Source organism: Scophthalmus maximus, chromosome 7 (assembly GCF_022379125.1).
Source record: "Scophthalmus maximus strain ysfricsl-2021 chromosome 7, ASM2237912v1, whole genome shotgun sequence".
NCBI lineage: Eukaryota > Metazoa > Chordata > Actinopteri > Pleuronectiformes > Scophthalmidae > Scophthalmus > Scophthalmus maximus.
In genome coordinates, this window is record NC_061521.1 from 8975112 (window position 1) to 9001952 (window position 26841).

The window sequence follows — 26841 nt, forward strand, 5'->3', positions numbered from 1 at the left end:
GGATTCTGGGTGAGTTCTGAGCACAATCACTGCAGAATAAGGAGTAATTCAAGCATAAGGGAGGTCAGGACTGAATATACCGTAAACACTGTCTCAATCTACAGCTCAACGGAATCTTATAAGGACATACAGGAGTGTTATTTTCAGCTTGCTTAAGCCATCACCTGTTTGAAGGGGAGAGGTGTGTAAATGTACTCAATATTTCACTACATGTACTATTTGTATAACAAAACCTACAATAATGAAATCTTTACATTTAAGTCTAATGTAACAGAGGTACACCCATCTTAAATTTTAGTGTTTGTGTCATGCAGGCAATAGTTCATCTCAGCAACTTCATGTTCCATGTTAGATTTAATCTGTTAAGTTTGTTTTATCTTTGTTTTGTTGATATCTTTGTTGATGTGTGTTGTTTTATGACAAGAGTTCACCAAGTGAAGGTTCACATATTTTACTGCGCTTGTTTTTTGTTATGTTTCCACTACCAAACATCAATAGCTCACTGTAGTTCAGGGTTTTCAACAGTTTTATTCATAACTTTAGAGTCTTCTGTAATGTACAGGCGTCAGAAATGTTTTTTCCAATATATATTTTGTTACAATATTTATGGATGAAAAAGGAGTGTATTTGACTTTTGGTGGCCCTGATAGCGGGCCAAGCAAAAGCTGGAATGACATGTTGTACAAACGCAGTGACCCTGTTTCAATAGCCAGAGAGTATTCCAGCTCGTCTAATTCAAGTATATCATGGTCATAAAAATTAAAGAATAAATAAAATAATCATAAACACCGTACATACGCCAATGAGTCTAAAGTAACACCAAGACCGATATTGCACCATTTGATGGCACGTACCAAATGTAATATCTTGGCAAAAATGATTAATGATGCATACGTCAAATACTTATAAATTTCTAATTCATCAACACCAATATTCACATACAAAAATCCAAACCACGATTCTGTATATACACTTCTTTCAGCTAATAGAAACAAAAGAGTTACAGATGAAACAGAAATAGTCCGACGGAACCAACACTTTCAAGGTTCTCTCTAATTGTACCCATCAGTAATGAAACACATATTTCATATATATATATATATATATATATATATATATATATATGTATATGACTCATGCCCTTTGTTCCTGAGTGGTTAAGTGCAATGTGCATTATGTTTTCTTTCTTTCATAGAAGAAGATACAAAGTGTGATCCTTGTAGTGATATGACGAGGCTGTGGCTTCGGCCTTGAAGATTGTGACTTGAAGACTAAAATACAAAAATAGAGTTTGAGCGTGTGCGAGTGGCTGTGACATGTGCGGTCAGATCATGTTGTTCTTCTTCAGTACCTCCAAATATTGCTGCGTCGCCCTGCTGACGGGGTCCAGCTCCGACCTCGAGACGGAGCCCACCGGGGACAAACGTGCAGAGGCCACGTCCAGCTCTGCTGTCGCTGAGGAACACAGAGAGAGACGACCACGTGAGGCTGTGTCACAAATCTGACACCATCCGTTCCATGAGACTTTACAAGACGTGTTTCCAGGTGCAGTGAACTCACCGTTGTTCAATTCCTTTGATATATTTCTGTCCAACTCACTCTGCACCTGGAGAGAAATAAAGTTGAAATAGGAAATGAGCTAACCTGAACTGAAAAACAATACATGGCCTTAAAAAAAATTATATTGACACAAAAAGATGCAGGGATGGTATTACACCACCAAACACAACACTATGTTAAATGTTGAGACATTTAATGACACATACTCGAATGGTGGAAAATCACTGCAAGGAAACCAGGGCTATTACGTGCAACACAGCAGGACACGCCAGGCATGCAGGCTCTGCTTCGGTGTGGACTTTCTGCAGCTTATTTGATGTTGCCTTTTAAATCTTACTGTGTGAGTACGGTCAACTGAATTCATGATGAATCTCACATTAAAGAAACATATTCGTCATTACTAACATGTAGAACCATAAAGGTCAGCCATGTTACATATAAAAGAGAATTATGTTTCTCTGAAGACCAATTGTTTCAGAATTACATGTATTGAAGCGCACACACACACACACACACACACAAATAGTATGTACACAAAAACTTGTATCTTACCATAGCTCATTAAATGTATTTGTGTGAATGAACATGTTAACACAATGTAAAGCTCCTGTTTAGCTTAACTCATTAGCTCATGCTTAATTGAAAATAAAACTATATTAACTTCAAAACATGACTTATCTGCACATATTTTCATTGTGAAATGTACAAAGTTATATATGAGCTTGGCAGGACTAAATCGTAAACAAATTTTGTAGGTTCTGCATCTATGCACGGTCACTAATGAATCAAAAAATATAAATAAATGTATGCATGTGGTGTGTAGACATGTGCCATGCCTCTCCGATGTGCTAATATAGTACAGTGTGCCATGTTTAATATGTTGCACCACTCTACTGTTTTGTGTCGGACGACAAATGACAACATTTTATTCGGATCAATTAATCATTCGATCTAGGCCTGGTTGAAATGAGATGTGTGATTAAAAGAACCTGGTTTGATTTTCAACTCAATAACATGCAGGAGTGTGGGACGTACTCAGTGCAACTGGCTGTTTAATCTTCACTGCTAACAAAGTCGAACAGAGTCACACGATCTCAACTTTGAGTCAGAGGGGAGGGTTTGAGATTGCAGCTGCAACGGTTATGTTACAAGCCACATGATAAGAAATCCTGAGTTCCTTCACATTTCAGTGATGATTTTTCATTCATTCTGCACTTTAGATTAGATTATTTTTTCCTGTTAAATATTTGATATATTTTTTATTCAAAACTGTGAATCCATTAACCATATAATTCTTGAAATATGAACCAGGATATAGGTGGACTGTTGTATTACAGATACCAAATGTTAGTTTAACACTGACTGCAGTATTAAGAAAGCTCAGTTTTGCTTTGCTGGTCCCACCAAAAACTTGTTTGACAGACTTTTTTTTTCATTACTGCGCAAATCCTGAACATCCTGGTTTGAATGGGCTGTAAATGTGAGACCACTGGCTGGGTGAAGGGAACAGCAGCCAGTCACATACTGAGCTACACACATCTACACACCTGCTCATGAGTCTGGCTGAAGAGAGGAGAGGTGAGAGACAGACTTTTGAGCTAGAAGCTAAAAGAGTGAGAAATGAAAGAGAGGTTAGTTGTCTCATGACCATAACGACTACAGAGTGAGGGAGAAAAAGTGTGCAGGACGGAAAAACATACAGGGTTCAGAAAAAAAATTAGTTTTTGTTGAGGGAAGTTGGGCATTAAGAAAATTTAGAAAGCCACCATATCAGTTTCATGCCTATCGTTAAGTTTGCTTTTTTTGAAATATTTGACGTGTAATGTCTGAAAAGCCACAGAGTAATACGTCTCTGCAGTTATGATGATATAACAACACACTAACTGGTAAATAAAAAGCAACATCCTGGAACAAAACCAGTTACACGATAACAACGCCGACAACCATGATGCTATGGAAATGAAAATGGCCCCGAACAAATGAACTCGCCTATATCAAGAATATTCCTCTGTAATCTCTGCGAGTTCATGACATGTACAGACCTTGGCCAGATAGTCTTCCACCCGGCTGTTCTGTGTATCAGTCACAGGCCTGAGGATGGAGAGGCCGAGGCCCAGGCCTCTGTTGAGGGGCCCCAGTGTGGCCCCGTAGTTTGCTGGTGAAGTGCCCACATCCAGTGCAGGACTTCCAAGGCTACCGTTTGCAATGCTGCTGGTGATAAAGGACCTGCTGCGCTCGTTCAGCAACTTGGAATTGGCCTCTGCGAGTCGACGGTTGGCCCTGTGGATGGAAAACATAGCAAAGGTTAATCATTGATTCGATACAGATTTGGTGTCTTTGTCGAATTGTACTGATACAACAAATTAGGTTCGTAGGCGAGTTTGTTCAAAGCACAAATTACATGAACGATTCTTAAACGCAAGGCAACAGCACCGGCTTCAGCAGGGATTGTGTCAAATTTCTAATGACATTAAATCAGTGATCGATATCAGGTTTTACATGCTCTGCAAATACCTACAGCCAGCTTTTACTGAGATCAAGTGGGTCTCACCTCTCTAGTTTTGCAGTCATGGACTTGCGGAGATGCAGCTCCTCAGTGTAGAGCTGGCGGTATCGCTCTAGCTCGGTGCGCGTGGAGTCTCGTTGGGTGAGGCTGTCGTGCTGGGTGGTGCGGGCGCGGCCCACTTCCCCCTCCAGCTCGCGGATCTTCTGTTCCAGCTGGGAGCGCAGTTTAGCCTCGTTGGCCATTCTGATCTGGTCCAGCGCTTCTTGGGATGCTGCCTGGGACTGGGAGACAAATACACACAGTTATAAACAATCAGACCTACTGATGTTGTAATAGACATGTGCATATAATAGCTTCATTGGCAATGTTGTACATTCTCTATGTGGACAACAAATAAGTTAATAAAGTAAATTACGTCATCTCTTTTCATAAATGTTGTCTTTATTATTATTTATCATTTACTAAGTTTCTCCTATGTTTCACTGTTTTATTGTATACACTGCTGTTGCAATTTGTTTAAAGGTAGGGCCCCACCAACACAACGTCAAACAACTCACATCGACAAAAGACCGCCTGCTGTGTCTGCTCTTGTCAGATACGTCTGGCCGCGGCAAACAAACAAAAGCATACCCGGAACACACCACCAACACTAAATCCAACGGCCAACTAGCTTGTGAATTCTGTGCTTTGCTTTGCTGCGCTTTGCTAAATCTGAACAGCCAATCACACTATCAACACTCATCGATGTTTAGACGAGTTCAGACAGCCGGTTTGGTGTGTCCCCACATTAAAAAAGAGTAATTGTGTAAATAACAAAATTCCCCAGCTAGAACTTTTACCTGCAGGAAGAGGTTAACCTGCTCCAGTTTCTGTTGAATCTCTTGACGTGCCCTCTCCTCTGCCTCACGGCGACACTGTTCCACATGGCTAGGCTCCATCTGAGCCGTCTCCATTTGGCGTCTCAGGTCCAAGACCTCCTCCTCGAGCTGCCTCTTGCTCCTCTCCAGCTGGTCGGTGCTGGGGGCGAAGCGCTTCAGGGAGGCCAGCTGATCCTTAAGCTCCCCGTTCACCTCCTCCAGTTGGCTGCGACGAGATGCTTCCTTCTCCAGCTGCACCTGCAGATTGTCCACCTACGACAGAGGAAACGTTTTTGAGACCTCAAAGGGTCGCTAGAAACAAAGTTTCTAACTTTGCTGCTAGAAGGATTATTACGTGAGGGTTCAGACAGAAATCGTGGTGCTGTTTGAGGCAGGCAAACCTTTTCTTTCATTCGTCCATAGCCTCCCTCAGCCTGGCTGTGTCGGCCCAGGTCCATGCGTAAACTGCTCATAGGAGAGCCAAACTCTGCTCCAGCAGTGTCCTGATCACGCAGTTTCTTTTTCGCAGTCTTCAATAGAGTACGCAGCCTTAAACATATATACACAGGTACTATAAGTAAAAAAGCACAATTCGGTTTGACACAATAAATCAGTCAAAATAAATCAGTGTTTTTAACAAACCAAAAAAAACACTCTACAAACATGAAGACTGAAGACACTTGTTATTAATTAATAGTAGTTAAAAGTTTAAAAGAAATATTTCCTTACACCATATACACACATTGGTGCACCACAGCCACATAAGCCAGGAAAGACTGCACTCTACTGGATCCTACTTGTGTCTAAACAGTAGGAGGAGGCACTGCCAAAGGTGAGGAGGGCGCGAGCAGCAGCAGGAGGAGGAGGATAGGAGTCACCTGTACATTTCTTTTTGAAGATCTGTGTTTCTCTTCATCTCTTGATCCAGACGAGTGTCCACGGCCTTTTTCTGCTCTGCTACTTTCTTTGCTTTCTTCTTTTCTATTTCCATCTGGGAAATCATGATATACTATTAGGAGGGATGGTTAAATAATCCATCATACATGATAACAATAATAGTAGCCAGCATGCAAATGTATCACGATGATCACCTGAGTGTTCAGTTCTCCTTTTTCCTTTTCAAGCTCTGCCAGGCGCAGTCCTAACTTAGAGCGACTCTTCAGCTCCTCCTCCCACAAGGCCTGAGAGTCCTGGGCTGTGTGAGACAGCACGCTTTGTTTCTGGACCTTAGAGAAGAGAAAGGCGGAGGCAAAGACTAAAATTATTTAAAAAATCAATTTGAGCATAACTACAAGAAAAAGAAGCTCCAGTCAGCTTGTTACAATAGTCAAATCTCATTTTGCTAAAAATCCAAATATTCTTTGAGAGGGAGAAAAAAACAAAAATGTCACCAACCTCTCTACTGAGTTGGTCTTCCAAAGTCATCTTACTGCTTTGGAGGTTTGTTACCAAGCCCTCCAAATGACCTCTGACCTACAACAATAAGAACATTATTGTAAAATATAACAGTATAACAGTAACAATATAATAGTATATTGATTAAAAGGTGGTTTTGTTTGTGCTGCTGCTGTTTCATTTTTCATTTTAGAAAGTTAAGAGGACACTAGAGGAAGTAACATGCACCATGCAAGGGATGAAAAGGAGTTAGAGACCCCACATACCGAGATCAGACTTAAAGCACAAAACACATATTGATGTCACCAAGAAAAACCCAAACATACACAAAGCTATAACTACCTCTAACAGTTTGGATTCCTGGTTCAACAGCTTATTAAAAATAAAAGCCCACAAAGCCCAAGTGCTTTTCATTTCCCAGATACACACAGTGGGATTTTATAATTTCTGTCATTTCATTATTTTCTAACAGAGGTAAATCCACACAGAGAAACTAAGCCAACATCCACGATACCAACCCCTCCTCCAGGTGAGCAGTCAGATAGCTGGAAAAGATTGGATACCTTAAAATATAGTAAAAGACTCCATAATTTTAAGTCAACTATTCGATTTCACAAGACATTTCATTAAGTTTGACAATACTGAAAACTGTAAGATGCTTTTTTTTGTCACAAAGTAGATATGGCACCAATCCTGTGTAAAATGTGGGTGTGCAGTTTACTGGATTAGGCTTTTGCACTTACCATGGCACCTTCTTGAGCCCCTTTCTGAAGTGCATCAATTTTGTTGGACTGTTGCTTTGTAGCCGCTTCCAGCCTGGCATTCTCTATCTCCAGTCTAACGGGACATTACATAGAAACCACAAATTCATATAATGTACGTCGAAATGTATCTATACTCATGACTGAAAATGCTTTCAACACATATTAGTGATTAGTGATATTAGTGATGTCCACAACACAAACATTACACAAATATTATTTGTGTTGTGGAGTTGAGGCTTATTTTGCAAGATTTATATTTGATCTAATTAATGTATCTGTGTGTGTGTGTGTGTGTGTGTGTGTGTGTGTGTGTGTGTGTGTGTGTGTGTGTGTGTGTGTGTGTGTGTGTGTGAACAGCACGTTTGCAAATACCTCTGCACAGCTTCCTCCAGCTGTTTGACGGTGGTGTCAGAAGCTGTTGAGGACGACAGCGCCTCCTGGAGTTTCTGAGCAGCCGTGGTGACTTCCCTTTCCCTTTCGTCAACGCTGCTCTTCAGGCTGTTAATACGTCTCTCGGCCTGCACAAAGTGTTCTTCGCTCTCCTCCAGCTGCACACACACAACACACAACACACACACACACACACACAACACACACACACACACAGAGATAATTCAACTCATCAGCACAGCTTACAGTGCTAACAATTGTGGCAATAAATCATTTAATTTCAGGCGTTTGCTTCATAAGCTTTAACACAGCTGGTATCAGAGATGTGGTGACAATGTGCTGCCACAAGGGGTCTCTGTTCCGTGCCGTTACCTTTCCTTTCAGCCTGTCCATGTCTTTGAGGAGCCGAGCCTTCTCCTCCTCCAGGTCGTTGCGATAGCGTGTGTTGACCTCCAGAGAGGCTTCACTCATCGACAACTTCTTGAGCGAGTCAGCAAGCTCCTGCTGCAGCTGCCTAAGACTAGTCTGTGCTCAGAAAGAATCCAGAGAAATCACAGATGATTAGATATTACAAGGAGATCCTTAACTGGCAAGTGGAGAACGGACCAAAAGTTGGTCTGGAGGAAGAAATAATCTTCTCACCGTGAAGTCCTAATCTCACCTCTCTTTCATTCTTCTCTTCCTCCAACTTGTAGATCTGATCTCGGAGATCGGCAGCCTTACTGGCCAGCTCCTTGTTTCTCTCCTCCACTAGTTGTACCCTCTCTTCACAGTCAGAGCGCAGCTTGGACAGAATGTCACTGAAGCGATCTTGGGCATCGGTCACAGCGCGCTCCTTTGCAACGCCTTTGTTCTGGGCCTCCTCCAGCTGTTGCCGCAATAACATACACTGACTTTGGGCTTGGGCTAGCAGCTCTTGCGTGGCCCCTTGGCGAGCTGTGGAACGGCTTACCAGCTCCCTCTCGGCCTGCAGGGCCATTTCTAGCTCCTTGACACGTGAAGCCGCCTGGTCCTTCTCCCGCTGCAGGACCTCCAGCAGGAGGCCCTTCTCCGTCAGCTGCAGTGTGACCCGATGAACTTCATTCTCCATGCTGTTTGAACAAGCCTCTGCCTTGGCGAGCTTCTGGGACAGGCTGCTGACCGTCTCACGCTGACTGGCTGCATCACCTGCAGAAATACATGTATTATTATTGCACGATATTGGTACAATCCAATGCACGGGAGGTGAAACTGGTCCACACAGAGCAACTCGTCCAACAGCCGTCGAGGGTCACGGTGTCAAACCTTGGAATGGATATTAATAAAATACTTAATTACAATTCTGACCTTGGAGCTATCAAACACTACTAACCTGTAAGTCTGTCTTTAAGACGCTGATGTTCCTCCTTCTCCCGGAGCAGACATTTCTCTGTGTCCGCGTGAGCTGCCAGGCAACGCTCGGCTTCCTTCACTGTGCCAGCGAGGCGGCTGCGAGTAGACTCCACTTCTAACTCGAGCGCTTCACGAGTCTGCCGGTCATTTTCCAGGCGGTTTGTGATCATGGCCAACTCGGACTTCAGGTTGGTCACCTGGTTATTGTAGTTGAAGACGGTCTGGGTCAGGGCTTCGCTGTTGAGCTTGAGATCTCTCCGGGCGTCCTCCAGCTGCTCCTTGAGCGCCTCGTTCTCCTCCATAATGTGGCTCGCTTTGAGATTGCTGTTGGCCTGCGAACGCTCGAGGTCTGTTCTGAGGATCGTCAGTTGCTCGTGTAAGGTAGCAGTCTGCTGGAGCAACTCCCTCTCCCTGTCACTGACCTCAGTGAGCTGAGACAAAGCCTAATATGGAGACAGTAAAAAAAAAACATGTCAAGATTGCCTTGAGTTGGCCAGTTCTCTTTACTCTTTTGTCCTCAAAATGTATTATTTATTTTCCAGAATGTACAGGATTACCTCATTGCTTCTGCTTATATTTCTCTTGTTCTCCTCATCTATCTCCTGCTGCTTACGGAGATGACTATTGAGCAGATTCTCCTGCAGCGTCCGCGCACTGCGCTCCTGGGCCAGCACTCTCTGGGTCTCTCTGTGTTCCTCTTCAAGCTGGGTGGTTTACATATATGAAACTAATGTAACAATGTACAGCAAACAACTACTGATGAAATACTTAAAAGTATTAGCTCGAATCATCTTAAGATGAATGTTGAATAATGAGTATCACTTACTATATATAGAATGATCTCAACAATAGAGCCATCAAGTCAAATTAATATCTGACAGTCATACTAATTGCTATTTATATAACAATGTTATTGTGATGAAAACATAATAACAAAACCACTGCACACTTAGTTTGTACAGAATTTAAAAAAAAAAAAGGATGTACCTGTTTAATGTTGTTGACCAGTGTTCTCATCTCTAGCTCCAGGTTCCTGAGAGCAAGCTCCACCTTCTGTCTCTCCTGAACCTCCAACTGATGCTGCTCCTCTGTCCTCCTCAGCTTATCTCTGGTGGTGTTGTACATCATGGTGGCATTGCGGCGGTTTTCCTGCTCCTGCTTCAGCTGAAACCTGCACCGAGTGTCGGGCACAGCAATATTCAGTGAAATCGAAATGCGAAAAAAAAAGATGCATAAACATGCCATCAGAGGGGGCATGATAGCTGTATGATGCACACAAAGACCAAGATTATGTCAAGAAACGGGTATTACTGAGTGCTCTAACTTTAAAGGAAAAGGAAGTAATTCTCACTTGAGGTTCGTGACTTCAGTTTGCAATTCCAGCTGGTTGCGCTCCAAGGCAGACTTAAAATCTTTAACTTCCTCCAGAGAGCTCTTCAACTCTGATCTCTCCATTTCCAGCTGGTTCACCTTGTCTGTCAGGTACCCATGGCGACTCCTTGCCTTTTGGATGGAGCGCTCATATTCGTGGAAAATGTTCTGCAGCTTCACCATACTTCTGGAGTCTGTGAGATATATTATAGTGAGATATAACATAGCTGTGTTAAAAGGCGTCTCCCACGTCCAACCACTGACATAAAGAGCACAAACAATAACATATTATTACATATTGTAAGTTAGCATTTAAAATGAGCTAAATCAGTACCTAAAGTTGCAGAGTCCAGCTTCTGAATGAGGAGGGATGCATGGCGATAGCCTGACGTGGGAGAGTCAAGGTCGTCTGTGGCTGTGTCCGAGGACTGAGTGAGTTCATCAAACTCTTCTGCCAACTCCATTTCGTCGGTGTTCTGAATATGACAAACAAAACATGGTCACACTCATTCTGTATTGTGTATGGAAAATCCATTCAGTTACTGAACAGTTGAGCTTTTACCTCATTTTGTTGTTGTCCACTAGATGGCGACCTGAGCCCGTCATACACAGGGGAAGATATTAAAACGAAGGGGGTTATTTGGAAAACTGATATGCATCTTGAGAGCAGGATAAAGGAGCTGTTGGAAGTGTATTGGTATAATGCAGTATACAGTTCCATTTTTGGAAACTCAGTGGTTAGTCATGCAGCTATGTTGAAAGACAGAGTTAAGATCAATGAAGGTTGCATCCTAATCTTCACCCACCACCAATATTGTAAAGATCAGTTTAGACTGAATGCAAAGACAATTTTTTGTTTATTATTGAAAAGTTGACAGTGGAGTGTTTTAGTCTGTATTTTTTTCCAGAAAAAAACACTCCAGTACCTTTTTCACATTCTACCTTTTTTCAGTTTTACATTTTACATATGCACTGACACCTTAACTTGCTTTTCCCTTCTGCAAATCTGTCTGTTCCCTTCTACTGGTTCCTTCCATTGACTTTGTACGCAATATTGCTGCCTGTATAATTCCCTTTGCATTCAGTCAGAACACAACTTACAGGTTAGTGACAAAGAGGTGAAGCCGATACACAGAAGAGGCATACTGCATATATACCTTCCTTCATCGTCTGACACATCACTTAAAGTGCTATCGTCAAACACAGAGAGTGGATCTCCATTAACGTGGGTGTTGGTCTGAGGGGCTCTGCTGCGCCGGGCCCCCCTGACCAGCTCCAGCTTTAAGGTCTCCTCTACAGCCTGTCCCTCCTGTGTGTTGCTAGTGTGCGTCTGCCGTAGAGGGAGATGCGTTTGCTCCGGTGCCCCGTCGACGCTATAAAGAGCAACAGACCTGATAGTCAGTGGGTTGTGACATCTACACTTGGGGCACGTGCAGGCTTTGCTGAAGAAAGGTCATTTAATGTTACTTAAGTTACGACTGGGTGCTTTCTGTTGAATGTGTCATTGAAGAATGAGTTTAGATAAAGAGTATATCAACAAGAGCGTTACGAAATCATTTAGAAGAGAACTACACTTGAAATTGCATGATGGCGTTTTGGAGTCAGACCATGTAAATGGATTAAATGCCCTACAACTAGCAGAGCAATTCTGAATTTAAATTTAGAAGATGGTTGTGGTTGTTTTTTTAAATTGTAAGAGCAACATTTTCCCAGGGCTACCAAATGTAAAATAGGAAGACAACGCATACCTTTTGGTGGCTGCAGGCTGCTGTTCCTGCCGAATTGCTCCAGGTTGACCTGACAGGCATCCTAACCAAGTCTCGGGTTTCTCAGTACCCACTTCGTCCAATATCATTCCACCAGTATCCCAGGAAGCACTGGATTTTTGCACCTCCACTGTCGTCTTTGTCATCTCTTTCCCAACCTGAAAAGACAAAGGAAAACATTTGACAACTGGACTCGTGGCGGTCACCCAAACTGACAGAAGATGGGGCCAGCCTTTTAACATGCAGTTTGTGTGCACTTGTCGCTTTGTCATACATAATTCAGGTTCACCCCTCCCTTCTGAGACCTAACACCCCGCGTGGTTACTGTATTTGACATGGAATTTTCAGTTAATTACAAGGACGCGTGACAATTCCCTACACTGCGATGCTTGTTGTGTGAATCTGGAAAACTTGATAGTCTGATGTAAGACACCAAAACTAAATTACAGTGTTGAAGATGAGATATTCTCAAAGCTGAAACTAGAATCTAAAGAAAGAAGCATTCAAATGTTCTTTATCGATTCCTCATGCCCTCAACACTACTAAATTAGTTGCTGTTATGTTCGAATTAACATGTCGAATAGAGATACTGTCTGAATGTATGATGACAAACTTACATTGAAAGAAAAAAAGAAAAATCCATCATCACAACTGCACTTCTTTTAGAGGCAAAGAAGGCAACAACAGAACTTATTTAACGAAAAGATACATGCAAAGTCCATGCAATATGAAAGACACAACTAAAGAACTCACAAGACTGAGTTTTCTGTAGTTTTGGAGTACAATCAAGAATGCCAAGCAACCAATTTTATTTTTAACTGCAAGTCTGTACAAAAGGCTTCTTGAGTGCAATTCAAATTATCTGGAACCTTATCTTTTAGCCCAGTTCTGCACGTCAAAAAAATGTATAGAGAAACATGCGATATCAGTTATTCAACCTGAAATCAAATTGAAAGAAAAAAAATATTAAGACATGAATGACAATGCCAAGACAATGAACATGATACGGACAGAAACAAGATGAGGTCACGATGCACAGCCAGTTTGGCTCAGTTGAAACAGCTGAGGGAAAGAATTGAAATTAAGTACATGAATGAAAAAAGAAGAAGTGAAAGGGAGGCAATCTAGAAGGGACTATGGGAGGGGGCGGCCATCCTCTACCTCTTTCTGGAGTTCGGCCTTTTCTTTCTCCAAATCCATGAAGACAACCTTCAGCATTCCTACCTCAAGTTTAAACCTTTCCATGCCCTCTTCCTCATCGGAAACACCATGAGTAGATGCTGAATGTCTGCTTGGCAAGGGGGGACAAGACTTGGTGGCCTCCTCAAGATCATCTTCTGAGCTTGCGTTGATCATGTCAGCTTTGTGTGGATCGGAACTTTGGTCCTTCAAGATTAAGTCCATCTTTTGCTTGTGGAACTGCCCACGATTGGTCTCATCTTTTAAGAATGAGCTAGAGTCAATATCAGAAGTGGGTATGATATGACCATCGGTGTAAGCTGTGCCAGTATGATCCATGTTGCCCTCTCTCTGTGCTGTGGTGGCTGGTGGTGCAGAAAACCTGCACTTCTCCAGAGCGTCATCAGTGAGTAGACCTGGCCCCTGACACACACTGCTGTCACTGGCAGGGGACCGACAGACCTGCAAAGCATCTTCACACAGCGAGTTGTCAGTCGACTCTGTCATTGAGTCTTCTAGTCCAGACTCCCTCTGCTCGGGTATGGTGAGGAGGACAGTGCTCCTCGCTCTAGCTGCGGGGCGCACAATTATTTCTCCTTCGTCTTCATCACTTGACGCTTCTTCTTCCGATGTCGAATCGGCTGTGGCCTGCTCTTCTCCTGCAACATCTTCGGCCGGACATCTTGATTCAAGCAGTTCGCCAAACTTCTCTTTTAATTCACCAGCGACATTCTTGAAGGTGGATTTTACTTCCCGCTTCTCCACCTCTACCCAGAGCTTCTCGTAACGTTTCTCCCATGGGACGCCGTTACCCTCTTCCCCTCGTTCTTCAGGGCTGCGTCGATCTCTGAGGTCAGTACAGTTTTCTCCTCTGTCAGAGCCCACACGGCCAGATTGCCAACGACTATTTAGATCTAACTCACATGTATATCCTGCATCATCGTTCTCCTTTGATGGCATGGATGGACAAGGGAAAACACAATACACACACAAGACAAAAATGCAAAAACCAAGATTTGATTTTAAATGACATACACAACACTAACACAAATGTGCATTTCAACATTTCATTTTCATATCACTTCCTATTCATGATCTTAGGAAATTACATCACATTTTCATTATGAAACATATTAAACAGCTAATAATGAGAATTATCATATGAAATAGAAGTCAAAAGCTACTAGATATAATATTTGACATAAGTGACAACTTGTTCAACTTGAAACATTCACATAAATCACAAATACACATGAATTGATGATGAACTTAATTTTTCCTTTGATTGGGAAAGCATGGGTGATTTTCTTTTGCCTAGGACCAAATTCAGTGAGTGATGAAAATATGTTACGATTTTGTGATAAACTGCATTTTGGGGGTATATCTCACCTTATGTTGAGGCTCGTCGGGCTCTTTGTGAAGTTTCCCGTCTCTTTCCATTGATGTGAGCTCAGGAGAACCTAAGGAGACAGAGTGTCTTAATCCAGAGCAGGGGGCATGTGCGGCACAAAGACCCACTTAAAAAGACATGTGAGCCTTACCTGCTTTAACCACTGCCTGAGGCTCAGCTATGTTTTGCAGCCGATTGTCAATTTTGACTGTATTGGAAGATGTTACATTGTCTGGTTCCCAATCTGAATCTGAATGAGAGCAAGTCAAAAAGAGAAACAGAAAGTTAAGTGCTTAAATGCTTCGTTTGGATGGAAAAAAAAACATTCACAGAAAGTGTAAGAACATCAAAGGTCTTACAAGACTTTACCTTCTTCACTCTGTGGTTTTTGAGGCACCATCTTTCTTGCTCGAGGTTGAGGATGGGGTAAGAGTCGAGGGGGTGAGCTCGGCAGTCTCCCATCGGAACAGATGCTCCTCTGAGGTGTCGGGGGCGCTGCTGGAGTAACATCTTCATCCTGCTCTTTAATAGATGGAGTGGTGCATTCTGGGAACTCATCAAGTCCAGGGGAGGCCATTTTGAGGCCAGGCAGTGTTCTCTTACTGGTCGTACTGGCAGAGTCCCAGTCAGATGCGTCTGTGACATTAACACAAGAAGCTGCTGGTAAACGAGCAAAATATGACAGTGATGTTGTGAGGTCATAGTACATTGGATAACTATTACCTCTGCTTGCCTTCAGTGTCTCAATTTGCGTACTTCCATACTCGCACTTGCCATTTTGAGTGCTTTAAGTACATTCACACTCACAACAAGTATGGCAACAAGCAGTACACTATCACGCAGTCACCCTCAATGGTAGCCATTTTGGTAATGTAGCTCAAGGGCATGGACCACCAACATTTTTTTCAAATTCGTGAAATGGCAGCAGAGGAAAGACACAACACCGGGGGACTACACACAGGAAAGTAAAACGTAAATTTTAAAATCTGGTGAGCAAAGCAGCCCCTGGATATTTTGGAGGGCAACAAACGCAGTCACATCATATTGCCAAGGGAATACAGATGTGAGATATTTGGTACGGTGCATCAAATGGGGACGTTTACGTTTAAACTGTACAGTGTCCCTTTTAAATAAATCAAATAAATGATAAAATCATGTTGAGATTGTCATGTCCAATGAGTGCACAACAGGCATGCTAGATTTGGGACTGCAGTGCCTTGTCGGAATTCACATACGACACAAGAGAGTACACTATGTACACAGTGGAGATAGAGAAGATCTGGGATAGGCCGTTACACTATTGCCCTCTATCAAACTGGGGTCTCAAAGGAGGAACTACAATTGCCAGTGAATAACGTTTGATTCATCTAATCAGCTAGTTTATGATTACAAACCTTTTTTTAGAGCTTCAAAAAGTGTGATGACAGAAACATACAAAGAGTAGAAAAGTCAGTCTTGCAAGCAGACATGCCACTCTCATGAAAAGCTTCAGAGAGTCGAGGACATTCTGCGTATTTAAAAGTGAAGCTCATGTGGATATTTGGTGCTTCCCTTTGAAGGGGCAGTAAGCGACAACAAAGAGAGCTTGTCACTCTCTTTGTTGTCAGACTCCCACACAAGAGATTGCGAGTTCGTGGCCCGGCTGGAGCAGTAAAATCAAAACAACATAGAGGGAAACAAGCTTTCTCCAAAATCGCTTACTGCCCCTTTAAATAAGAAGTAGATTCAATATGTCGTCTTACCTTCAAGATCATCAATGTCACCCAGGCCAAGCTCTTCCATTAAGTCTGTAAAAGAGGAATAAAATTATTGAGACAAAGAGCCCTTCTTCAGATAACTTTTACAACATTTGGAATTAGGAAAATCTAGAGCTTTGTTTACTTCACCTGTCTTTTGGTCTTTATCTCCCCCAAGTTTGCTCAAAACACTAAGTGGTTCCCATTTTGCCTTCTCAGTCTGGTAGAAAGAAAAAACATTGCAATTTATTCTAACAGGTCACATTCTCTTATATCTTCTGTGACATTTCGTTGCTGAACCTACCTCTTTCTGTGTGGTATCATCTTTAGCTAAATGTTCTTTTCCATGATTATCATTTCCAACTGTGAGAGAAAAGACATGCCCGTTATGTTTGAGGCAACACAATTAAGTCCTGTAAGAAACAATCTGATGAAGTTGGGTGAGTTGCAAGAACATTGTAAAAAAGAAAAGCATTCCCATGCAAATGTGCTCATGGTTAATCAGCATGAAGACAACATGGTTAGGCATCATACAAGCATTTGGAGTTCAGCATCAGCCAAGAATGCTGACAACAGCTGAAGCTGCGTGTAAATATTAATTCATCCAAAACATTCAGGGACCAAAAAACCAAAGACGAACCTTTGACCCTTTAAGTCCCGAATATGGGGGAAATGGGATTGAGGGGGTACGAGGAGGGACGGAGTAGTTTATGCTGCATGCATTCTCTTTCGATGTTCATGAAGTGACAGTGAGGCCTCTGTAAGTGTAAACATGCTGTTCCTCAAGACCTTTGAGTCAAGACATTCATTTACCCTGTCCCTGGCTGCCTCTTTGCCTGTCTACACTCCTCCGAGGCAACAGAACGACCATCTTATTGCCTCCTTCTCCTCTTAAAAAAGAGGGAATATAAAACAAATCTACAAAAGAAATGTAACATATTGTTCGAAACGCTGTTTTTATAATGCAATGAAAATTGTACATAACATTTTTGCTGAAAAGACAAAACTTGAACCATTATTTACTGATACAATTAATGTATGTATGCATTAATGCACTTTTTTGATGAAATAAGGTCACACTGTTTCTGCAGCATGAAATGGTGCCTGGAATGATTTAATTGCTTTAAAAAAATGAAATGAAAGAGACCTACTTTCTTTAGACACTCCTTCAGCAGTGGACGTCGCTTCTTGAGTATGCACGCTTTGTTTCTCTTCATGTGGCACACTGGCTTTTTCAGAATGGGACTTTAAAAAGAGAAACTCAGTATGTGACAATGTGTATGACTAACATGTAATCCTACATCGTATTCCAAAAGGTGTCCTTACTGTACCTCAGTGTCCCAGGAATCTTCCTCGTCCTGTCCTTTCTCTAGACCCAGCTCAGAAAGGAAATCTATTCAACAGATGTAAATGAATCAAGCTGAAACTATTGACAAGTAGAGCAAAACAATACAGGACATTTATGACAGGTGTAGCAGATGGAGAGAAAAAAAATTGCCAAGAACTGACACCTCTCTCTCTGGGTCTCACAACATTAAAATTGTTGTAAATGATGGGTCTACATTCAAATGCATTTCAATTCTATTTTCAATTTCCATACTTTATCTTACTTTATGACTACATTGTTATTAAATTTGAATTCTTGATAGATGTTAGAAATCATATGCTCTTATTTCCCCATTCAGAAATAACATCTTCATGCAGCGGAAAAAAAATAACCAGCATTTTTATTGTTATAAAATCAAAAATCAATGAGTAAATTGGCATCTTGTTAAACAGTCACAAACCTTGCCATTTTGTTAAACTGCCCACTTCTCCTGCATGATGCGACTTTAGTCACTTTAGTAGCTGGCCTGACAGAGGTATGACAGCTTCTTGGACGTGCAGCTGGTGCTTGGGGAGCACTCTCGTTTTAGAGTTTCTAATGTTTTTTGGGTTTTTTTTGTGGTTGATAACACAATTACAAGTGAAATTGAATTGATAATTGAAAAGTTAGTAAAGGACTGTAATAAGTCCTTTTTCATTTATTTTGAATCAAATCATCAACTCTACACCTCAAGAGCGTATACAATTCTCAAACAATTAAGGTGATACAATTTCACAACTTAGTGACTTCTGTCATGATAAATGATTTGCCACACAATACCTCTTTTCTTATCTTTTTCTGTCTCAGGAACAGTTGAAGTGGCGCCAAGGGACTCTCCACTCTCTGCAGGCTGATCATTTTCATCTGACATATGTCCCTCCTCCTCTTCCTCCTCCTCATCATCACTGGTCTGCTCTTTGTCATCGTCATCGTCATCATCTTCCTCATTCTCGATGGACTCTTCTTTCTGTGTATTAAAAAAAACAAACACACGAGGCATCTCGCAAACTGAGAACCATCTAAAAATGAAGGTGTTGTCACAGCTAGCGTTTTAAATACCACATTACACTACAGAAACTGCTGCAGTACTAAAATCTGCTGTATTCCTGTTTTACCTCAATATTTTTGAGCTGTCGATTTATCATGCCTGTGCTCTCTGCTTCATCGGGCGAATCTAAATCAACATTATCAATGTCAGTCTGAGGTAATGCTTGATCAGTAAATGTGTTCCAGTTATGACATTGAGCGACCTCATCTTTGGCAAGTGCGCTGGAAAAAATATTTCCCCGATGTGGTTCTTCATCAGTGTTGCGTGATGAGACTCTCGTCTGGGGAAAAGTGGCACTGTCATCCTTTAGTGGAACATATGCAGTTAATTTAGCCTCAAGTTCATCATCGGACTTGTCGCCTCCATGTACGCATCCACCGAGCATGTCATCGGAATCGTCTCCCACATCAGACACTTTGACTGTGGCACTGGCAAAGTCGTACTGCACCCTCTGATCCATGCTGTCAGAGTCCTCACTCATCTCATCTTCTACGCTGGGATTGCTTCTTTTAACATTCGCCAGCTTTTCTTCCTCCTCCGGCCTGTTATTCTCCGTAGACTCCTTTCCATCAACAGAATCATCAATATTATCGACTCCAGCCTCTTCCTCGAACTTCTGGTCCACTGCACTTGTGGGCTTCGATTTAGGTGACCGCAAACCGGCAGAGGTAGAAAGATGCTTCTTCCAGACATCACCACATTCTGCAACTTCATCATCCTTTGTCTTCGGCTTTTCTGACTCATCACTCTCATCGTCATCATCCCAGCTACTGTCATCACTTTTCTCATTTTCCAAGTCCGGTTTTTCATCAATTTGTGAAGTTTGACTAACTGAATCAACATCATCATTATCTAGTATTTGATTTCTGGTAGTGTTTTCGCCATCGGGTGCTGGTGACACTGCAGGAGAAGGGTCATTTGACTTTTTCTCATGAATTCCTTCATCTTCTTCCAAGCAGCAGTCAGAACAGTGCTGCTCTCCTGTCTTGTTTGGTGTTACATTTGTTTTAGAAACTGTTGACACCACTTTACCTTTAGTACAGGAGCCATTATCACTTTCATCATATTCAGAGGAAGAATCCCACTCTGATCCATCTACTGTTGCTTTAGCTGGTCTCCTTTTAGTCTGAGGAGAGCTTGTTAAACAGACTCCTGGAGAAGATTTACGTTTCTCAACCATTTGCTTCGGTGAGAGACATTTTGAAGATAGTACCACTGGTGATGATGAATCCCATGAGGAATCTGCGTGGTCTTGATTTGGTTGAGGTAGTGTGCTCTTCTCATGCAGCATCACTGCTTCTTGTTGTAAATCTGAGGCTTGAACATCACTTGTCTGATCAAGCTCCTTGACCTCTTCTTCGGGTAGGTCACCGTCACTGTCCTCTAATGAGGAGCCCCAAGAGGACCTGCCTTTCTCTTCTTTCTTTGATCTGGCATCATCTTCAGCATCAGACTCCCCGACTACGTTTTCCAGACCAACCTCAGGTAACACATTTCTTTGATTAGCGAGCACCGTGTTGCGACCAAATCCCCCTGTTTGATTATCCTCTTCATCATCACTGTCATTCCACACTATATCTCCGCTGTTTTGTTTAATGCTCCAGGAGTCATCACCATCATCTCCCTTTTCCATTTCTCTCTCAAACTCTTCCTCTTTAACCTCGCTAGGTGAAAGAGTGTCAGTGCCATGCCTGGAGGGTACAGGACCTGCTGTTGAACCCAGGTGTGAAATTATGTTTTGATCCGATGACCACATACATTCCTTCCCAATGCTGTCATCTTCATCAGAAAATTTAGATTCTACCCTAATGGCTGACACGACACAGTCATCCTCTATGTTTAACGTCTTTGGCATGGCATAACTTGGCGTTTCAGGTGGCCAGGCGAGGCCAGCATTTTGAGTGTCTGTTTTGGCATCTTTCTCCGAGTCATCATAAGTTCGAGGAGTAGTTGCGCCATTATGAGAGATGTCAGCACTGTCAATAAAGTCAAGAGCAGCAGTGACAGAGGGTTTTGGTATTTCTTCATATTCAGAAGTGTTGGCCTTGACAGAAGCCGCATTGCCATCCTCCTCCTCCTCCTCACATTCATCCTCTTCTTCTTCTTCTTCTTCCCCATCCTCATCACTTTCCTCATCATCATCTTCTTGATCACTCTCCTCCTCTTCCTCCTCCTCTTCTTCTTCATCATCCTCCTCCTCCTCATCTTCATCTTCATCCTCCTCTTCTTCTCCAACTTCCTCCTCAGAGTCCTCTGCTTGCTGACTTCCCTCAAGAGAGTCAGATCTGGCTTTACTGCTTGATGGCTGCTCTGAGTCGTTGCTTTTCCCCCGCTCAACTACCCTGTCCACTTGTTTTGGGTATTCAAGAAAAGAAAAAAAGAAGGACGGAAAGACGTCAAATAAATGCAACAAACAAAGCTTTAATACAAATATTGTACCTTTCTGTAGCTAGAAAGAGGAGTGGAAGTCATCTGGGGTGCTTTCGAAAGGAAGGAAATGGGAGCGGGATCTACTGGTTGCTGCGGAGCGTTGCGGGATGGTAAAGTCTTTGGGAGGGATGGGATTCTCTGGACTCTACTCTTGCTCTCTGGCTCAGATTCTGTACCACTCAAGGATCTGTCAAGCAGTGCGGTAGCTACAGGGTGGGCAGGGATAAAAGATTACTACCAAAATTATACTATGGACACTAACAAGTGAATAATGTTGAAGGGCTCTCTGTACCTTCTCCCTTTTTTGATGCAATCATTTTGCTGAGGTTTACTTTCTGTGGTTTCTGAAAGACAGCATATCAAATGAAGTTCAGAACACAATTTCGGAGAGAAAAAAAAAAAAAAAAATAGGACCAACCTTTTTGTTTAAAAGTATATTATTATCATCATCATCATCATCTGCAGATGAAGGCCATTCATCAGTGGCACTTTTTGAAACCCTGAGGAGGGAAGAGGAATGAGTTGAGTCGGGAAGTCAATTTTAATTGTAGGTTGCAGATAACAAAAAGAAGACTGTGCTCACCGACTTAGTGACTCTGACTGAGAATAGTCTTCAAAATCTGCAAGAAGAGGGGTGGTTTAAGAAATTACATATTTTACAGTTAAAACTGTCAAATTGCGACATCTTGAGAGCATCTAAATCTTAAAAAGCAAAAAAAGTACGGGGCAAGATGCACAACAATCTAGGAAGCATGAAAAAGCGTCTTTCCTAAAAACAGGAGTAGCAATCCATCTTTAGTTACTGATCTGGCAAGAAACTTTGACTAATTTTGCTGACAAAGCTCATCTTAGCAAAGTAATACCTCCCCCCGCTTCATTTGCTCCATGCTCTAGATCCAGTCAAGGGGTAATGCATGAGGAATGAATGAAATAATCAAAGTCAATAATGAATATACATCATAATATCCTCACACTATACTGGCCATTTACTGTTATGTGATGAAAACTTATATCCCTACCATCTTTATCAGTTGCTGGTCCTCCCAAAGAGAAGCCTGCTTCGACGTCTTGGAAAGGACTGCCTGACAGAAGTTTTTTTTTCTTTTTGCCCAGACCTTGGTGTGACAGGGAGGGCCCATCGTTCCTCTGGGTGCCGTGTTCAATGATAAGGAGGGAGCAACTACAGGAGAGTCACAACACTTACAATGTCATAATGTCATAGGCCTTAATGTGCTGCTGTCATGTCAGGTGTGCAAATGTGAGGTGAGGATACACAGTTATCTGAGAGAAAAAGGAAGCATAAAACTGTAAAAAATAATAAATAAAAAGGGGATTCCTTTTGATTAGAAAAAAGCTCAAAACAAATTAAGGACAAATGCTTTGGTTGTTTATTTTGTCACAGTACAATGTTCCACTCTTACACCACCAATGCATATATTACAGAAGTAATACAACTATAGGAAAATACTGTAAGTGCAAATAAAAGAACAGCTTACCCATGATGCCCATTCTTTACTGCGTAGTGATCAGCTGACTGTCCTTTGGTATCCTTTAGTGAGATATCTGCGTTAAACCGCAGGAGTAGCCGCAACATACCGATTTGTCCATTACCAGCAGCGATCATTAATGGGGACCTGCAGATAAAATCAATGACAGCAACAAAACCAACTGTAAACTGGAGACCATTGTCATTGGCAACCTTTGGGGACGTCTTGTCCATTGGCAAAGACACACAATACCAGTCCCATTGTTGCAGCTGGTAACAATTAATTAAGCAATATTACAATTATGAGATGCTTATCACTAATGTGTCACTGTTACCTTTGCTCTTTGTCCATACAATCCACATCAGCAGACTCCTTGAGGAGGAACTCAGCCATCTCAATATGGTCCTCGCGAACTGCCACAGTCAAGGGGGCAAATCCCTCCTAAAAATTGTAATTGGATTACAGTCAACAACCTTATGAAATGGAGACGTGTCATCAGAAAAGCCATAGCTCATCCTGTATGGAATATCATAACTGACGAAAACACAACAATTTATTTTCCTGAAAAGCCTTCATTCAAAAGAATATTTTACAGAAGCCTACTGATACATGACTAAATGCACAAGATAAATCCAGACACATTATACATTTTTTCAATTTTCTTGACAGGAATAGCAGTTGGATCTAATCTTCATTTAAATATATCCAACACCATGGTACAAGTTTTGTAGTAACTGACAGTCATCAACATGTATGTAATGTATGGCCTAAAGCCAAGAAATCTTACTGTGGTAGCACAAAAGACACAATCACCTTGTTTTGGGCATTGATGTTAGCCTCATGCTGCAGCAGCAGGATGGCAATGGAGATGGATGGGATGTTTGCTGCTAAATGTAGGGCTGTATTGCCATTGATGTCCACCAGGTTAGGCTCAGCATGATTCTCCAGCAGGATGCTCAGACATCGCTCATGCTGGCCTTGCACCGTCTGATATTGTCAAGAATTGACACAAATGCAGATTTAAAGGCCTGAAGCACACTCAATGAACAAATATATACAAGACAATACAATATACTTAACATGAAATTAAGAATCACACTGTCTTATAGTCCCATCATCAAGGGATGAATCACCAGCTTACCTTCATTAAGGCAGATCTGTTTTGATTGTCACATAGGTTGAGCTTGGCTTTGCTCTCAACCAGGAATTGCACCACCTCGACATGTCCACTGGCACAGGCGATATGCAGTGCAGTTCTGTAAAAGTAAAGATTAGCATAAGAAAGTAGTAATCTGCAAACTAATCTTTCCCTCGGAGGTATCTCCTATCCAAACATTATATCGGGGTTTTTTTAAGTTCATTACTTCATTGCAGAGTTTGAAATGCTATAGTTTACATATAAAATCATTATTATCATTAGTACATTACATTATGTTCATTTAACAGGGACTTTTGTCTGAAACGACATACAATAAGATACATATATTCAATTAATTGGACCAAAATCCAGAGACAATTTGTGTGATAATTATTGGTAAACCATACTAATATATAATTACAATCAACACACTATACTATGTGTATGGTTTACTTTGCATACTTTGATATGTATTGGGTAAAATAACATTTCACTTATTCTGACATGTTCAGCTCCCGTTATCTTTTCCTTATTCCACGCCATTCTCTGAATTGCATCATGCACTCCACTTACACTACTCAGTTCTGACACATAGCAATCGTAAATGGTAACTCGAGCCCAGCTTGTAACATAAGTAGAAAAGAAAGGAAGGGGTGTCATTTGCATTTTACTCTGTGCTTACTAACCCCTGTCAGTTAGTTTTAATGGGATTCAAGAGCTGGACATCATTTTATGGTACCACAAAACAGCTCTTCCAAGCAAAACACATTCCACGGGGCATGCTACAATATGCACAAGGGCCTCCACAAGTGGTCTCAGACTGTTTGAAATGTATGATTATTTCAAAAGTGCTAGAAATAGATATATATTTGGATAGCTGGCTGTGTGGGGCACAATTTGACTGTCTTGTTTCTTCTTCAGTCAATCTAGGCATTACACAGAAAGACTGTATACACAGAAAATCTATGAAGAGTAAAAAAATATGACATTTTATGAAAACATTCACATGGACATGTGATTAGAGAGAAATGAATCCTGTAAAGATTAACTTCCACGGATGTGACAAGTGCTTTAATCCCACTGACCTGTTCTCCTTGTCAAGTTGATTGACATCTTTCTTCTTAGCAAGCTGCTTCAACTTTGCCAAATCACCCACTGAGGCGGCCTTGTGAACCTTCCCCAGGTCCTTGTCTTTCAGTTCATAGCCCAGAGAGAGCACACTGCCACTGTCGGGGGTCCCCGACTGGTGTTTCTTTTTCTTGGTGAAGCTGAATATCTTCTTCATTGTACACAGCTGCACAACATCGCCCTTCGCACCGTCACTACCTGCCACTCATCTGGTGCTGGAGGATCACTGCAGGCGGCTGTCCCATCCCTAAAAATAAGACGTGCAAAGCGGATTAGAAGCCCTTAAAGCCGCGCAGAGAGCACTGCTGCGGCTTGCTTCATATAAGACATAGTTAAGTACCAGAAATGCCGTTGATCACTTGGTGATATAAAGTGATGTGACGCTAGCTTTATCCCATAAAAGGCACAGTTATCAGATGCACGATGTAGGGACGTCATAGGGTTGAATGTCTCATTGCTTCGGCGTATAGCATTAGGTGACGTTAAACACAGCTGTCATGCTAACGGCAGCGTTTCAGTGCAGGCTAAAGCTGCGCGTAACGCCATTCTGCTTGACCGTACCTCACAGGACGTCCTCTACCTGGGCGCCTGGGTCGACAGGGCGTGTTGGCGTTTCATCGGTTCGCCGATTGTGATGCCGAGCATGTCCACGTCGGCTAACGTTGTCCAGCGTTGATTATGGGGACGTAGCGTTATACCTTGTGGCGTGTTACCATGGTAACCGGCTGTGCAAATGGTGGGCTAACGCCACTACCGGATGTTATCCACTTTGTCACGTTGAGGGTTAAATTAACGTCTCGGTTTTTTTTAGTGCGGCGGTACAATGCACACTACAATATCTACCACTGTTGTGTCAAAAGGGGGGAAAAAAGGAAGTTGTGGTGAGCGTCAAGAGCATGCTAATGTTGAAGATTATTTGTTGCCTAGCAACATTACCTACCCTCGGCTGGCTACGTGCTGCGCCTCCCACGTCGTCACTTCACAAGCGATGCAAACCGCCACATTTAAAATACGGGATTCGTAGCAGAGCCGAGCACAGCGGGGACTGTCGCTGCAGCGCCGGGAGAGTGAGGCCAATTTTGCACGAGTCGGTTCAGCTCAAATATACCTAATACTTACCTGCTCTTCCAACACTCGTCGGCTAACGCTAACGCTAACCTTGGTGAAACCAACTTAACCCTGCTAACTTATTGCTAATTGGCAAACGACTAAGAGCAAAGCGTGTAGTGGCCATCCTACGTAAATAAGAGCGATAACTTTGAAACGAATACAAAGAGTGGGAGTGCGTGCTACCCCCCGACTCAGGCAAGCGTTTGTAAAGTGGTGTTTTACCAGTGACGCCAAAGTTCCGAGGCGCGTGTAAAAAAAATGAAAACGATTTTCAGAGGAGCTTTGTATCGGAGCGTGATTCGTTCTTCCACAATCACGTGACCAATGACGTCAGACGCTTCGATTCAAACACACACACCCACGTGAAAGCTTCGAGGTCTGATTCAATGGTTTACAAGTGCGCCACACAAGCGCACCGTCGTGGGTTTGTTTGTGTGCAATGCGTTGTTGTAGTGTGTGTTGTATTGTGATACTCAGGAGCTACAGTACACTGCAGAGGTCTGTACTACGAAGCGGGATTTGCGGTGATCGAGGTAACTTCAGGTTTAACTCTGGGTTTTCCGTCCCACGGAGCTGGTTCCCCTCTAACCGGGTTTAAATCACCATGGTAACTCACACCGACCTGCTCCGGAGCAGTGGAGTTTCGAGATAAGAGATCAAAGCTAGTCACCAACTTCTGACCAATCAGATCACTGGAAAACCAGCGTCGTCATTCAACAGTGACCGCCCACGTTTGGAACGTTTCTGGTTCCGGAAGTGAATTTCCGATTCACTCACTGCATTGACGTTTCAAAAGATCTCATATAAAGAGTTTTAAGCCTGGATCGAATTCAATAAACTACGATATGA

General features: G+C 42.3%; 1 protein-coding gene across 4 annotated transcripts; it reads right to left on the reverse strand.

The window, feature by feature from the left end:
• Positions 1-508: 508 nt before the first annotated feature.
• si:ch211-272n13.3 (ankyrin repeat domain-containing protein 26) lies at positions 509-26362 on the reverse strand. 4 transcript variants are annotated; one of them, XM_035642052.2, is made up of 46 exons: positions 25823-26362; positions 24840-25129; positions 23758-23872; positions 23430-23603; positions 22951-23057; positions 22626-22763; positions 22149-22309; positions 21993-22019; positions 21713-21749; positions 21548-21629; positions 21422-21473; positions 21139-21335; positions 18432-18618; positions 17617-17678; positions 17437-17530; positions 17099-17203; positions 16590-16648; positions 16436-16505; positions 16292-16336; positions 14919-15185; positions 14701-14799; positions 14549-14619; positions 13142-14107; positions 11963-12138; positions 11372-11587; positions 10777-10807; positions 10549-10690; positions 10195-10408; positions 9831-10014; positions 9401-9547; positions 8824-9286; positions 8134-8639; positions 7845-7997; positions 7455-7630; positions 7062-7155; positions 6837-6863; positions 6319-6396; positions 6015-6149; positions 5802-5914; positions 5325-5472; positions 4906-5196; positions 4112-4347; positions 3603-3840; positions 1561-1606; positions 1352-1455; positions 509-1271 (listed from the first exon to the last, which is right to left on the reverse strand). In XM_035642052.2, the coding sequence occupies exons 2-46, from the start codon at positions 25037-25039 to the stop codon at positions 1158-1160; spliced, it is 7347 nt and encodes a 2448-aa protein (XP_035497945.2). In that variant the 5' UTR covers positions 25040-25129; positions 25823-26362; the 3' UTR covers positions 509-1157. The 4 variants fall into 4 exon arrangements, 3 of the variants coding, with proteins under 3 accessions (XP_035497945.2, XP_035497947.2, XP_047189179.1); XR_004794803.2 differs by lacking the exon at positions 509-1271 and adding an exon at positions 3108-3165 and having other exon boundaries at positions 1338-1455; XM_035642054.2 differs by having other exon boundaries at positions 509-1455; positions 25823-26357.
• Positions 26363-26841: the final 479 nt, after the last annotated feature.

What these genes read in the sequence shown, in the direction of transcription:
- si:ch211-272n13.3 (XM_035642052.2), bottom strand. Translation starts at nt 25,039, where the DNA reads ATGAAGAAGATATTCAGCTTCACCAAGAAAAAGAAACACCAGTCGGGG. An exon ending in TGCATCAAAAAAGGGAGAAG is followed by an intron (nt 21,336 to 21,421) that starts GTACAGAGAGCC and finishes CCCACCCTGTAG; the next exon opens with CTACCGCACTGCTTGACAGA. An exon ending in AGGCCGAACTCCAGAAAGAG is followed by an intron (nt 12,139 to 13,141) that starts GTAGAGGATGGC and finishes TTGTCTTTTCAG; the next exon opens with GTTGGGAAAGAGATGACAAA.